This window comes from Symphalangus syndactylus, chromosome 9 (assembly GCF_028878055.3).
Source record: "Symphalangus syndactylus isolate Jambi chromosome 9, NHGRI_mSymSyn1-v2.1_pri, whole genome shotgun sequence".
NCBI classification, from domain to species: Eukaryota; Metazoa; Chordata; class Mammalia; order Primates; family Hylobatidae; genus Symphalangus; species Symphalangus syndactylus.
This window is the reverse complement of record NC_072431.2, coordinates 74713652-74728554: the sequence shown is the minus strand read 5'-3', so window position 1 is coordinate 74728554 and position 14903 is coordinate 74713652. Positions and strand designations below refer to the sequence as shown.

The following is a 14903-nucleotide window of genomic DNA, read 5'->3' as shown; positions in this document are numbered from 1 at the left end:
TGCCTTGGCCTCCCAGGGTGCTGGGATTGCAGCCTCTGCCCGGCCGCCGCCCCGTCTGGGAGGTGGGGAGCGTCTCTGCCTGGCCGCCCATCGTCTGGGTTATGAGGAGCGCCTCTGCCCGGCAGCCCCTTCTGGGATGTGAGGAGCGCCTCTGTGCGGCCCCCCGTCTGGGAAGTGAGGAGCGCCTCTGCCCGGCCGCCCATCGTCTGGGAAGTGAGGAGCGCCTCTGCCCGGCCACCCCTTCTGGGATGTGAGGAGCCCCTCTGCCCGGCCACCCATCGTCTGGGATGTGAGGAGCGCCTCTGCCCAGCCGCCCCGTCCGGGAAGTGAGGAGCCCCTCTGCCTGGCCGCCACCCCGTCTAGGAAGTGAGGAGCGTCTCTGCCCGGCTGCCCCATCTGGGAAGTGAGGAGCACCTCTGCCTGGCCGCCCCGTCTGGGATGTGGGGAGCGCCTCTGCCCGGCCGCCCCATCTGGAAGGTCTACCACAGAGGCCAGAAGCAATGTGGGGGCTGGATGTGGTGGCTCACGCCTGTAGTCCCAGTACTCTGGGAGACCGAGGCGGGTTGATCACTTGAGGCTAGGAGCTCGAGACCAGCCTGGCCAACATGGCGAAACATATGAAAAATACAACTGTCAAACCAACCAACGAACCAAGCGACAACAAAACAGGTCTACCCTGGAGTCATACTCTAATTTTTTCTATTTTCCTCCCTTTCTGATCCTTTATCCCATTTTCTTTTTCTTCCTCTTCCTTCTCCTTCTTCTTTGTCAAATAGAGGATTGAGTTATTATCATTGATCCATACAAAGTCCCTCTCTCATTTATTTTCTTTAATTCCCACCCCCCATTTCTATTCCCCGTCTTCCCATGTGCAACCTTCCTAATATGTTTGATATGCATCTTTTTGTTTGTATGTACTTTTAGAAAATGTTTATCGTTGTGTGTGCAAAAAAAATAAAATTAAATTAAAAAAAAAAAAAAAAAAAAAAGGCTGGGCACCGTGGCTCATGCCTGTAATCCCAGCACTTTGGGAGGCTGAGATGGGTGGATCACAAGGTCAGGAGATCGAGACCATCCTGGCTAACATGGTGAAACCCTGTCTCTACTAAAAATATAAAAAATTAGCCAGGCATGGTGGTGGGTGCCTGTAGTCACAGCTACTCAGGAGGCTGAGGCAAGAGAATTGCTTGAACCTGGGAGGTAGAAGTTGCAGTGAGCCGAGATTGTGCCACTGCACTCCAGCCTGGGCAACACAGTGAGACTCCGTCTAAAAAAAAAATACACTGAACATTAATCAAAATACAAATTCTAATGAGTATTTGTATTAGTCTGTTTTCTCACTGTTATAAAGAAATATCCGAGATTGGGTAATTTATAAAGGAAAGAGGTTTGACTCACAGTTAGACATGGCTGAGGAGGCCTCGGGAAACTTACAATCATGGCAAAAGGGGAAGCAGGCATGTCTTACATAGTGGCAGGCAAGTCAGAGTGTGAGTGAGCGAAGTGGGAGAAATCCCTTATAAAACCATCAGATCTCATGAGAACTCACTCACTATCACAAGAACAGCATGGGGGAAAATGCCCCCATGATTCAATCACCTCCCATTAGGTTTCTCCCTTGACACATGGGGATTACAATTTGAGGAGATATTTGGGTGGGGACACAAAGCCAAATCATATCAGTATTTTTCTCCATGCTAACAAGCTCTTTGGACATACAAGAACCAATCAACAGAACGATTCTTTACTAATACTTTGAGGTTATGAGAAATAGTCACACAGATTTTGGTGTTGAGCAGCAATCTTTCCTTTTATTAAAATTCATATATTTACCAAATGTTTTCAGAGTGTTATAATAGACTGTCCCAGGCACTGTTTGTATCTACTGGATTAGGAGTCAAATGACTGATGTTATAGTGACATTTCAGTCAGAGAAACCCTGAATAATAAGTCATCTACTACTATGTGTAGCTTAAGTATTTCTTCTCATAGAAGGACAACAACACCTGGGTGGATGCACCAAAGAAACTAATACATGTGAAAGGGTAATATATTGCTCTCCTAGATAGAAACAAGTCATAACAGATAAGTGCTGGAATGTGTACACCTCTGGCTCCCATACACTGGGGGTACCAGTATTTTGATGTAATGAACATATTGAGGCTTCACTCCTTAACTTGGAACATTTTGAAGAGAACAAAGGACAACATGAGAATGAATCCGCACCAATTTTACTGTACAATTAACATAATCATTTGTGACCCTAAGGAATATATAATAGGATTCTAATGTACCATTCCTATGTATGAAGAATTGGTGAAAGTCCTTGGCCAACTGTGGTCGGGTTCAGTCCAGACACCTTTTTTCTGGGATGTCCAAGTTCTGCTCATCCTCTTCTGAGAATTCCATCTTGTTCTTGTTTTTCACCTGTGCTGTGATACAGATACACTGCCTTATAATGGAGCCTTTAGAACTCTTTGCAAAATACATTTTTTTCCTGGTTGCAAAAGTAAGCTTTTTTTTTTTTTTTTTTTTTTTTTTTTTTTTTTTTTTTTGAGATGGATTCTCACTCTGTCACCCAAGCTGGAGTGCAGTGGCACGATCTCGGCTCATTGCAACCTCTGCCTACCGGGTTCAAGCAGTTCTTCTGCCTCAGCCTCCCGTGTAGCTGGGACTACAGGTGTGCACCACCATGCCCGGCTAATTTTTGTATTTTTAGTAGAGACGGAGTTTCACCATATTGGCAAGGCTGGTCTCGAGCTCCTCACCTCATGATCTGCCCGCCTCAGCCTCCCAAAGTGCTGGGATTACAGGCATGAGCCACTGCGCCCAGCCACAAAATTAAGCTTTGATCAAAGATTTTACCAAGTGTAATTAACCATTACTTTTAAAAAGTACATACTTGGCTGGGTGCGGTGGCTCATGCCTATAATCCTAGCACTTTGGGAGACCGAGGGCAGGCAGATCACAAGGTCAGGAGTTTGAGACCAGCCTGGCCTAAAAATACAAAAAATTAGCTGGGCGTGGTGGCAGGCGCCTATAATCCCAGCTAATCAGGAGGCTGAGGCAGGGGAATAGCTTGAACCCAGGAGGCGGAGACCGCAATGAGCCAAGATAGTGCCGTTGCATTCCAGCTCAGGCGACAGTGCAAGACTCCGTCTCAAAAAACAAAAAAAAAGTACACACCTCTGCTGTCTGAGACGTCACCTTCGCTCACTCTCTCCCCTCCTGAAATCTGAGTGCCCTATATCCTGCCTCATTATGGCAAATGAATGTTAAATGTGGCTTTTTTTGGGCAAGGATGCTTCCAGAATTGATTTGCCCTGAAAATGCATCGCCACTGCACAGATGTTTGGACAAAATACTATTAGAAATCCTCCCTGACCACAGTAATTAAAGGTTTTATTAACTATTTCATACCTACTGTTGCATGGGACAAAAATGCTTTTGAAAAGTTTAATTTCTACAATGAAATGAGCTTTTTTTTGGGTTTTAGTGTTTTTGTTTTTTAGTCTTTAAATCATTTCAGCTTTGACTCAGGGCCTATAAAATCTAGTCCTTTCTTGGGGAGAAGGAATCAGGGAAGTCTTGAGCCAGACTCAAGTTAGAAGAAAGATGAGAAAGCAAGCGGGCTGCACTCCTACCTTAACCTTATGGTTTCTTCAGCCATGCCTGAGAAGACAGAGGAAACCTGAAAACCAAGAAACTGGTGTCCCTATGCTTGCAGCTATTCATGGTTTATGACCGTTTACATTTTGAATGCTTTAAAACATCAAATGTGGGGCCAGGCACGGTGGCTCACGCCTGTAATCTCAACTCTTTGGGAGGCTGAGGCGGGTGGATCACCTGAGGTTAGGTGTTCGAGACCAGCCTGACCAATATAGTGAAACCCTGTCTCTACTATAAATACAAAAATTAGCCAGGTGTGATGGCGCGCACTGTAATCCCAGATACTCAGGAGACTGAGACAGGAGAATTGCTTGAACCTGGGAGGCGGAGGTTGCAGTGAGCCAAGATCAATCCACTGCACCTCAGCCTGGGTGACAGAGCAAGACTCTGTCTCAAAAAAACAAAAAAACAGAAAAAAACATCAAATGTGACTTCTGTCAAACAAGGCAGCAATCATAAAAATCAAATGAAATCACCTTAAATTCTGATACTTTGGATATTTGTCCCTTCCAATCTCAGGTTGAAATGTGATCCCCAATGTTGGAGGTGGGGTCTGGTGGGAGGTGTTTGGGCCATGGGAGTGGATCCCTCATGAATGGCTTGGTGTCCTCCTGTGTTACTGAATGAGTTCTCACTCTGGTAGTTCATGTGAGAGCTGAGTGTTTAAGAGCTTGCAACTTCCCCCATCTCTCTTGACCCCTCTCTTGTCATGTAATATGCTGGCTCCCATTGACCTTCCGCCATAATTGGAAGCGTTCTGAGGCCGTCAACAGAAGCAGACACCAGCACTGTATTTCCTGGACAGCCTGCAGAACTATGAGCCAAATAAAGGTTCTTTTCTTTATAAACTACCCAGTTTCAGGTATTCCTTTATAGCAATGCAAACAAACTAATATGAATTCTTTTTGGAAAAAAGTGTTACAGATATATATTTCTCTTTTTTTTTTTTTTTTTTTGAGATGGAGTCTCACTGTATTGCCCAGGCTGGAGTGCAGTGGCACAATCTTGGCTCACTGCAACATTCGCCTCCCAGGTTCAAGCAATTCTCCTGCCTCAGCCTCCTGAGTAGCTGGGGTTACATGTGTGCATCATCATGTCCAGCTAATTTTTGTATTTTTAGTAGAGACGCGGTTTTACCATGCTGGCCACGCTGTCTTGAACTCCTAACCTCAAGTGATCCACCTGTCTTGCCCTCCCAAAGTGCTGGGATTACAGACGTGAGCCACTGCGCCCGGCCCGGATATATATTTCAATAAGTAAAATAAATGATTAAGCCAATTAGACTACTTCTTTAGGTGTTTATATAAGCCACTGCAGCTCTCCCAATTCCCACCCTCAACATGGCACCAGGGCTCACCAGCAGGTACAGGTCCTCACTTCTCCATCTTCCAGTGATACAGGGTGGCATGGGAATTCTTAGCCTCTGGTCATTATTTTACAAAAACCCAAAAACTTCTATTCTACAAATACAGCAGAAATAATTTTAACTGAAAAAAATCTAGACTTGCCACAGGGAAATTTAAAGCTAAAACAAAATAGAAAAGCAGACTTCTCTGAATCAATATTTCAAAGTTCATCAATAGGACCCTCAAGTCTTCAAGGCTCTTCTCAAAGTGATCCTAGGATTCATGTGATGAAAATAATCTCAAGATTGCAAAAAGAATCATCACAGGATATTGCCACAAACTATCACACTGTTTCTCAAACAACGGCGCACAAGATTTTGGGTGGTACATCAATGAATATTTTTAATTTCAAGGTTATGTATCTATTTTGATGAATAGTAGAATAAATTTAATTAGCATATAAAACTAGCATATAACTTATTAGTTTTATATGCTAAATAGTATTTCCTAGGAGAAGGCTAAAAATCTTGTATCCCTTTATAGAGAATATTAAGTAAATACTAGATATGGTAAAAACTGTAAAGAAAGCATACAAATAACTGATGTTTGTGAAATATTGCTCTTTTTTTTTTTTTTTTTTTTTTTTCAGACGGAGTATCGCTCTGTCTCCCAGGCTGGAGTGCAGTGGCACGATCTCGGCTCACTGCAAGCTCCGCCTCCCGGGTTCACGCCATTCTCCTGCCTCAGCCGCTCTGAGTAGCTGGGACTACAGGCGCCCGCCACCACGCCTGGCTAATTTTTTGTATTTTTAGTAGAGACGGGGTTTCACCGTGGTCTCCATCTCCTGACCTTGTGATCCGCCCGCCTTGGCCTCCCAAAGTGCTGGGATTACAAGCGTGAGCCACCGTGCCCGGCCTGAAATATTGCTTTTATGTTTATTTCAAGTTAATGTGACTGGCTGCGCTACAGCATTACCTTTATTTTTTAATTTTACTTATTTTTTTTTTTTTGAGACAGAGTCTCGCTCTGTCGCCCAGGCTGGAGTACAGTGGCGCGATCTCGGCTCACTGCAACCACCGCCTACCGGGTTCAAGCAATTCTCCTGCCTCAGCCTCCCAAGCTGCTGGGACTACAGGCGCACACCACCACACCCAGCTAATTTTTGTATTTTTAGTAGAGATGGGGTTTTACCATGTTGGCCAGGCTGGTCTCAAACTACTGACCTCAGGTGATCACTCCACTTCGGCCTCCCAAAGTGCTGGGATTATAGGCGTGAACCACTGCCCCCAGCTAGCATTGTCTTTAATTAATCAAAATTTCTGATTTAAAAGTTTTATACCATAAACTGCCAGGTGCAGTGTGGCTCACGTCTATAATCCCAGCACTTTGGGAGGCCGAGGCAGGCGGATCACAAGGTCAGGAGTTCGAGACCAGCCTGGTCAATATGGTGAAACCCTGTCTCTACTTAAAAATACAAAAAAAAGTTAGCTGGGCCTGGTGGTACGCACCTGTAGTCCCAGCTACTCGGGAGGTTGAAGCAGAAGAATCGCTGGAACCCGGGAGGTGGAGGTTGCAGTGAGCCGAGATTGCGCCACTGCACTCCAGCCTGGGTGACAGAGCGAGACTCCGTCTCAAAAAAAAAAAAAAAAAGTTTTATACCATAAAACTTACAGGTAAGTAATTACAAGCTGTTGCCTATAGGTTTTCTTTCTTTCTTTTTTTTTTTTGAGACAGAGTCTTGCTCTGTCGCCCAGGCTGGAGTGCAGTGGCATGATCTCAGCTCACTGCAACCTCCACCTCCCATGTTCAAGTCATTCTCATGCCTCAGTCTCCAGAGTAGCTGGGATTGTAGGTGTGCACCACCATGCCTGGATAAGGATTTCTGATTTTTTAAAAAAGTTTTATATCAGATTTGGAACATGACTCCAAATATAATCTCATTTGTAAAATAAATTATTTTTCCTTTTTATAACCCCTCCTGGGAATGTAATATGCTGCTAGTTTAAGGTCTAAATTAACTTGGTTTCTACGTATTGAAAGTTTATGGCCAGGCACAGGGGCTCAAGCCTGTAATTCCAGCACTTTCGGAGGCCAAGGTGGGCAGATCACCTGAGGTTAGGAGTTCAAGACCAGCCTGGCCAACATGGTGAAAACCCGTCTCTACTAAAAATACAAAAAATTAGCTGGGCGTGGTGGTGCGTACCTGTGGTCCCAGCTACTCAGGAGGCTGAGGCAGAAGAATCGCTTGAACCCAGGAGGCGGAGGTTGCAGTGAGCCGAGATGGCACCACTGCACTTCAGCCTGGGTGACAGAGTGAGACTCAGTCTCAAAAAGGTTTATGTATAAGCTTTCTCTCCACTATGAATAATTTGATATCGAATGGGATAAAAAGGTCTGACCAAAAAATCTCCTACATTTATATATTTATCTGATTTCCCCCACTATGACTTATGTGCTGCTAAGTGAAGGACTGTGGCAAACGGTTTGCTCACATTTATATTCACATAATTTCTCCCGAGTATGGATTTTCCTATGTTGATTAAGGTGTGCACTCTGGCTAAAGGCTTTCCCGCATTCATTACATTTATAGGGTTTCTCTCCTGTATGAGTTCTTTCATGTTGATTCAGATGCGTCCTCTGACTGAAGGCTTTGCCACAGAAACCACATTCGTAAGGTTTCTCTCCGGTATGAAGTCTATGATGTTCAGTAAGGGATGTGATGCGGCTAAAAGCTTTACCACATTGATTACATTTGTAGGGCTTTTCTCCAGTATGAATCCTCAGATGCTGACTAAAGGATGAATGCTGACGGAAGGCTTTCCCACATCCATTGCATATAAACGGCTTTTCTCCTGTGTGAATTCTCTGATGTTGAATGAGATGTATCCTCTGGCTGAATCTTTTTCCACATTCATCACACTTATAGGGCTTCTCTCCTGTAAGCACCATCTGAGGCTGGGTAAGAGATGAGGTGTGGCTGAAGGCCTTCCCACACTCACTGGGTTTCTCTGCATTATGAATATGATCAGTAAGAAGAATATGTTGATTGAAGATTTTTCCACACTCAATGTATTCATAGGGAGTCTCTCTTACATAATTTCCCTGATAGTAAATCAAGTCTGAATTATGTTTGATGCTGTTTCCCTGTGTGTCAGAATTCAGGGGTATTTTAATGGAAGGAATTCTCTGCTGCATAAGGTTTGAGTTCAGATTACAGTTTTCTGCAAATTTATTACACTCAAGGCTTCTCTCCTGTGTGATCTTTTTGTGGGTCGAAGTTATTTGTCCTAAATATCTCTTGTGGTTTTCTTGGTTAAACTCTGGATGGTAATCAAAATCCCAGAGTCCTCCTAGGATGGAGTACCAGAAGCTGTCTCCTGCGAGTCTCTCCATTATCATCTCATGGGTTTGATTTTCATCAGAAATATTCTGGCTTGTGGTTGACTTTTTTATTTCGGGTCTGTTTTCTCCATCTAAAAGAAATTCAGAACATACAAATACTTTCCAATATTCTCATGTTATCTATGATTTGAAAAAGAAATTGTTGCACAGCGAATTACCAAATAAAACTGACAGTAATGTGTACAAGGCATACACGGCATTCAAAGTTTTCCAATGTGGCCACATCACAAAGGGAAAGACTATGAGAAGTCACAAGAAGCAAGGAGCAGGGGGAAATTTTTAAACATGGGCAGTAATCACAGAAAGAAGAGATCATCCAGGAGTATCCGTGCTTGAAAGCAGATGGACAGGAGAATAAGACATATCAGGGAAAAGTCTCTGATCAGTGATGGGGGACAGAGGAATGATTTAATTAGAGAAGGCTGGTCTGAGGCCAGGCCTTTAAAATCCCATATGCCGATGACTTGATTGTAATGCCAGCTACTTGTTCATTTAAAAAGTATTTCTTCCTATTTTTATCTTTTGTTTAAAATGATAAAACAAATACTTGCTGATAGAAACATATTCAAATAACATGAGAATGTGTAAAGAAAGAATCCCACCCATTAAAGGAAATCCTTCTTAATAGTTTGGAGCCTGTCTTGTCAGATTTTCCCTGTGTGCACACAGGTATATATGAAAAACATATTTTGGACAAGCATGACTTATGGATTATGATTTTTAAATTTCATTTTAGTCTCCCACAACTTCTTTAAACTTTACTTAGTGGAGGTATTCTTTCTCTACTTCTACATGAAGACTTGAACAGGTCCCATGGCTTTCCCCTTCTTTTTTCTTTTTTTTTTTTTTTTGAGATGGAGTCTCGCTCTATCGCCCAGGCTGGACTGTAGTGGTGTGATCTCGGCTCACCGCAACCTCCACCTCCTGGGTTCAAGCAACTCTCCTGCCTCAGCCTCCCAAGGAGCTGGGATTACAGGCATGCACCACCACACCCAGCTAATTTTTGTATTTTTAGTAGAGACAGGGTTTCACTATGTTGGCCAGGCTGATCTTGAACTCCTGACCTCAGGTGATCTGATTGCCGCAGCCTCCCAAACTGCTGAGATTATAGGCATGAGCCACCGCGCCTGGCCTCTTAATTCTTATTTTTTGAGAAAGTGTCTCACTCTGTCACCCAGGCTGGAGTGTAGTGGCATGATCATAGCTCCCTGCAGCCACCTCCTGGGCTCAAGCATTCCTCCCACCTCAGCTTCCCAAGTAGCTAGGACTACAGGTGTGTGCCACCATGCCTGACTAATATTTTGATATTTTTATTTTTTAGAGACGGGGTCTCACTATGCTTCCCAGGCTGGTCTGGAACTCTTGGTCTCAAGCAATCCTCCTGCCTTGGCTTCCCAAAGTGCTGGGATTACAGGTGTGAGCCACTGCTGCCAGCCTCCCCTTAATTCTTAGGTAACAGATGTTCGTACTGTTACATTGTCACAAACACAGTATCTACTCAATAATTAAAATGCTCAGTCCTGGGTAATAGTCAAAACCCCCAAAGTAATTCCTTTGCCTTCCCCTGGGTGGGTTACAGAAAGGGTCATGTTCTATCTTCCTCCCTGCTTGAGTCGCTCCCCCACTCTACCCTCTCCCAGTGAGTCTCCTTGTCTCTACTCTCTTGCTTCTTTCCCCGCTTAACTACTTCCGTGCTCAGCCCTGCCCTCACTCACTGTAGTTTTTTTCAATTTTAATTTTTATTTTCTTTGGAGACAGAGTCTTGCTCTGTGGCCAGGCTGGAGTGCAGTGGCATACTCTCGGCTGCCTGCAACCTCTGCCTTCTGGGTTCAAGTGATTCTTGTGCCTCAGCCTCCTGAGTAGCTGGGACCACAGGCATGCACCACCACACCTGGTTAATCTTTTGTATTTTTAGTAGAGACAGGGTTTTGCCACGTTGCTCAGGCTGGTCTCGAATTGCCGAGCTCAGGCAATCCTCCCACCTTGGCCTCCCCAAGTGCTGGGATTACAAGCATTAGCCACCGCACCCAGCCCACTCACTGTGGTTTAGTTTCTAACAAGAGTTAGAGATTAGGGACTGTGTGGAGGGAAGAGAGAAAGGCTCATTTTTGTATGGCTGACTGGCTTCACATTCTCAGCTTGGCAGATGGTTAAAATGGCTTCATTTTGGAGAAACTTTACCACTTTTGGGAGGCTCTTGCTAGACACCTCCCCCTCACCCCTTGTCATTTCCATAATCTAGATAGATATATCTCTACTTTGGGCATGCATCCTACTTGACAAGATCCAAGACCACGCTGGCTGACCCATGGGAAACACTGATGATACCTTGCCCCAACAAAGTGGGGCAGTGCAGACTCATCCCAATTCAGCAGCTTCTCCTGGCTGACCCATAAAGGCCATTTAAGTCATCTCTTCCTGGTCTTGGACTTTCTGAGTGGGTCAGCTTCAGCTTTCTTACACATGAGGTCCACACCAGTCTTCACCTTCCAACCATAGGGAACAGACATTACCACTGCCAGAGTGGTCCCCTTGAAGCTGGGTTACCAGATAATTATTGTCTTAATTGGGACACTTGATGGTAAAAGGCAGTATCATCATTAATTCTGCCAGGAACTGTCACGGGAAACTGGGTGGGGAGAATTCTGACCATTCCACCTTGGCTCAACTCTTAATATGCATCCTTCTACCTCTTCCCTTAAAAGGGGGTCAGGAACTCACAACATGGTTTTCTGCTCTTTACCCAATCTCCTCACAGAAGTCCCTCTCAGATCTCTTTTTTTTTGAGACAGAGTCTCACTCTGTTGCCCAGGCTGCAGTGAAGTGGTGTGATCTCAGATCACTGCAACCTCCGCCTCCTGGGTTCAAGTGAGTGATTCTCCCACCTCAGCCTCCCAGGTAACTGAGACTACAGATGCACACCATCATGCCTGGCTAATTTTTATATTTTTAGTACAGACAGGGTTTCACCATGTTGGCCAAGTTGGTCTTGAACTCTTGACCTCAAGTGATCTGCCTGCCTCGGCCTCCCAAAGTGCTGGGATTACAAGCATGAGCCACCATGCCTGGCCTCTCTCAGATCTTTCTTTTTTTTCTTAAGATGGAGTCTCGCTCTGTTGCCCAGGCTGGAGTGCTATGGCGCCATCTTGGCTCACTGCAAGCTCCGCCTCCCGGGTTCACGCCATTCTCCTGCCTCAGCCTCTTCGAGTAGCTGGGACTACAGGCGCCTGCCATCACGCCCGGCTAATTTTTTTTGTATTTTTAGTAGAGACAGGGTTTCACCATGTTAGCCAGGATGGTCTCGATCTCCTGACCTCGTGATCCGCCTGCCTCGGCCTCCTAAAGTGCTGGGATTACAGGCATGAGCCACCGCGCCTGGCCATCAGATCTTTCTCATAGCCTTGCTCTGGCTGGCCGAGGGATGAGGTTCATGAGGCCATTTCCTGTGCTCATGGAGATGTGGGTGAGGGTTCCTACACCTACTTTGGTACGCAGGTATCTTCTGTCAACTCTCAGGGAGGAAGAGTTCCTTCTAACACACACATATATATGAGTAACTGTGTATGTATTTATACATACATAGTTTTAATTTATTTTTAAATCAAAACAGGGTAATGTATGTATTGCCTACGTAATTTTGTTACTTAATAATATTCTTTCTAAATGTGTATATGTATATAGGTCTACTTCATTTTTTTTAAAGGGCATATCCTACTTTTAAAAAATCTTTTTTCCTGCTGTTAAATTTTAGGTTTCCAATTTTCTTTGCTATTTCATACAATAATGCAATGAACATCCTTATACAAACATCTTATGGACCTAAGCTAGTATTTCAATAGGACAGACAATATGCAACGCCAGGCCAGGCACGGTGGCTCAGGCCTGTAATCCCAGCACTTTGGGAGGTCAAGGCGGGCAGATCGCGAGGTCAGGAGTTCAAGACCAGCCTGGCCAACATGGTGAAACCCCGTCTCTACTAAAAGAATACAAAGATTAGCTGGGCATGGTGGTACATGTCTGTAATCCCAGCTACTCGGGAGGCTGAGGCAGGAGAATCACTTGAACCCAGGAGGCAGAGGTTGCAGTGAGCCAAGATCGCACCACTGCACTCCAGTCCGGGCAACAGAGCAAGACTCCGTCTCAGGAGAAAAAAAAAAAAAAAAAAAAAAAAAAGCAATGCCAGATCATAGGGTTTGCACACTACAAATTTTGATAAATTTTGTCAAATTGTTCTCTTAAAAGGCTCTACCATGGCTGGGCACAGTGGCTCACGCCTGTAATTGTAGCATTTTGTGAGGCCAAGGCAGGCAGATTGTTTGAGCCCAGGAGTTCCAGACCAATCTGGACAACACAGCGAAATCCTGTCTATAAAAAATACAAAAAACATAGCCAGGTGTGGTGGCATGTGCTTGCCATCCTAGCTACTAGGAAGGCTGAGGTAAGAGGACCACCTGAGCGTGGGAAGGCTGGGGCTGCAGTGAGCTATGATTGTGCCACTGTACCTAAGCCTGGGAGACCAAACACACATAAGGCTCTACCAAATGCACATAACAGTATGAAATGTAACTCATTTCACCGACACCATTCCCAATACAAGATGTGGTAACATTGTGATTTTGCCAATTTGATGGGTGAAAAATGGTACCTCATCCATGCTTTAATTTTTATTTATTTCATTATGTTTAGCTTGAGGATTTCCCCATATATTTATGGGCTGTTTTATTTCTTTTGTGAATATTTTGGTGGTACTGGGGATCTGTAGACCTGCTAAAATTGAACACAAAGTTTTGTGTGCAAGTACATACATATATTTTTCTGGAGCGAGAACCATAACTTTCATTAGATTTTCAAAGGGGTCCAAGATTCAAAAAAAGTTTAAGAGCCTCTGTTTTAAGGATATCCTAACTAGTCTCTTTGCCAACAGTCTTTCCTCCCATTTCATTATTCAGCATAATAAAACTAAATTATTCTTCCTAAGTCACCGATTTCATCATGTTCACCCACACAAAATCTGGTAGCCCCAACCCTTTTAAATTATCCTTAAAAAATTAGGCTCGGTACGGTGGCTCTTGCCTGTAATCCCAGCACTTTGGGAGGCAAAGGTGGGCAAATGCTTGAGCCCAGGAGCTCAAGACCAGCCTGGGCAACATGGCAAAACCCTGTCTCTACAAAAAGATGCAAAAATTATCTGGGTGTGGAGGTGCGCACCTATAGTCCCAGCTACTGGGGAGGATGAGGTGGGAGAATTGCTTGGGCCTGGGAGGCAGAGGTTGCTGTCAGCTGAGATCGTGCCACTGCACTTCAGCTTGGGTGACAGAGTGAGACCCTGTCTCACAAACAACGACAAAAACAAAACAAAACAAAAATTAGTTTATGCATGGCCAACAAGCTATTCCTACTCATTTAATACAGTACATTCAAATAAGTAAATTCAAGCATAAAATTATAGGAGGAGGCTGGGCGCAGTGGCTCACGCCTGTAATCCCAAGCACTTTGGGAGGCCGAGGCGGGTGGATCACCTGAGGTCAGGAGTTCGAGACCAGCCTGGCTGACATGGTGAAACCCCGTCTCTATTAAAAATACGAAAAATTAGCCAGGCGTGGTGGCACACGCCTGTAATCCCAGCTACTCGGGAGGCTGAGGCAGGAGAATCACTTGAACTCAGGAGGTGGAGGTTGCAGTGAGTCGAGATCGTGCCATTGCACTCCAGCCTGGGCAACAAGAGTGAAACTCTGTCACAAACAAACAAAGAAAAATTACAGGAATAAAAGTAGGCCTTAAGACCTTATGTATGAAATTATTATCATTATTATTATTTTGAGACAGGGTCTCGCTCTTTCACCCAGGCTGGAGTGCAGTGGTGTGATCTCGGCTCACTGCAACCTCTGCCTCCCGGGTTCAAGTGATTCTCCTGCCTCAGCCTCCCGAGTAGCTGGGATTACAGGTGCCTGCCACCAGGCCCAGCTAATTTTTAGTATTTTTAATAGAGACGGGGTTTCACCATGTTAGGCTGGTCTCGAACTCCTGACCTCGTGATTCACCCTCCTCGACCTCCCAAAGTGCTGGGATTATAGGTGTGAGCCACTGCGCCCAGTCAGTACCAAAGTATTTTTAACCGATCCACGTTTAGGTTGTAGCTTCTTGTTATTACAAATAGCACAGCAGGAGTAGTTAGTTGGCCACACATATATTAGATTTTTTTTTTTTTTTTTGAGACAGGGTCTTGCTTTGTCACCCAGGCTGCAGGGCAGTGGTGTGATCATAGCTCACATCAGCTTTGACCTCCTGGGCTCAAGTGATCCTTTTGTCTCAGCCTCCAGAGTAGGTGGGACCACAGGCACATGCCACGATACCCAGCTTTTTTTTTTTTTTTTTTTTGGTAGAGACGAAGTCTCCCAGTGTTGCCTAGGCTGGTCTCAAACTCCTGGGCTCAAGTGATCCTTCCACCTTGGCCTCCCAAAGTGCTGGGGTTACAGACATAAGCCA

The 14903-nt window shown here is 44.7% G+C and overlaps 1 protein-coding gene across 6 annotated transcripts in view; it reads right to left on the bottom strand.

Moving 5' to 3' along the window:
• Nucleotides 1-1783: 1783 nt before the first annotated feature.
• The window catches only part of ZNF713 (zinc finger protein 713), a 62051-nt gene continuing 48931 nt past the window's right edge, over nucleotides 1784-14903 (bottom strand). For 3 of the 6 annotated variants that reach the window (XM_063608909.1, XM_055293059.2, XM_063608908.1), the window contains exons 7-8: nucleotides 7508-8488; nucleotides 1784-2432 (exon numbers count right to left, since the gene is read on the bottom strand). In XM_063608909.1, coding sequence (XP_063464979.1) covers nucleotides 2347-2432; nucleotides 7508-8488 — 1067 coding nt within the window. In that variant the 3' untranslated portion in view covers nucleotides 1784-2346. Of the gene's footprint in view, nucleotides 2433-6698; nucleotides 8489-14903 lie in introns of those variants that run through there. The other 3 variants (XM_055293063.2, XM_055293064.2, XM_055293062.2) reach the window with 3 other exon arrangements.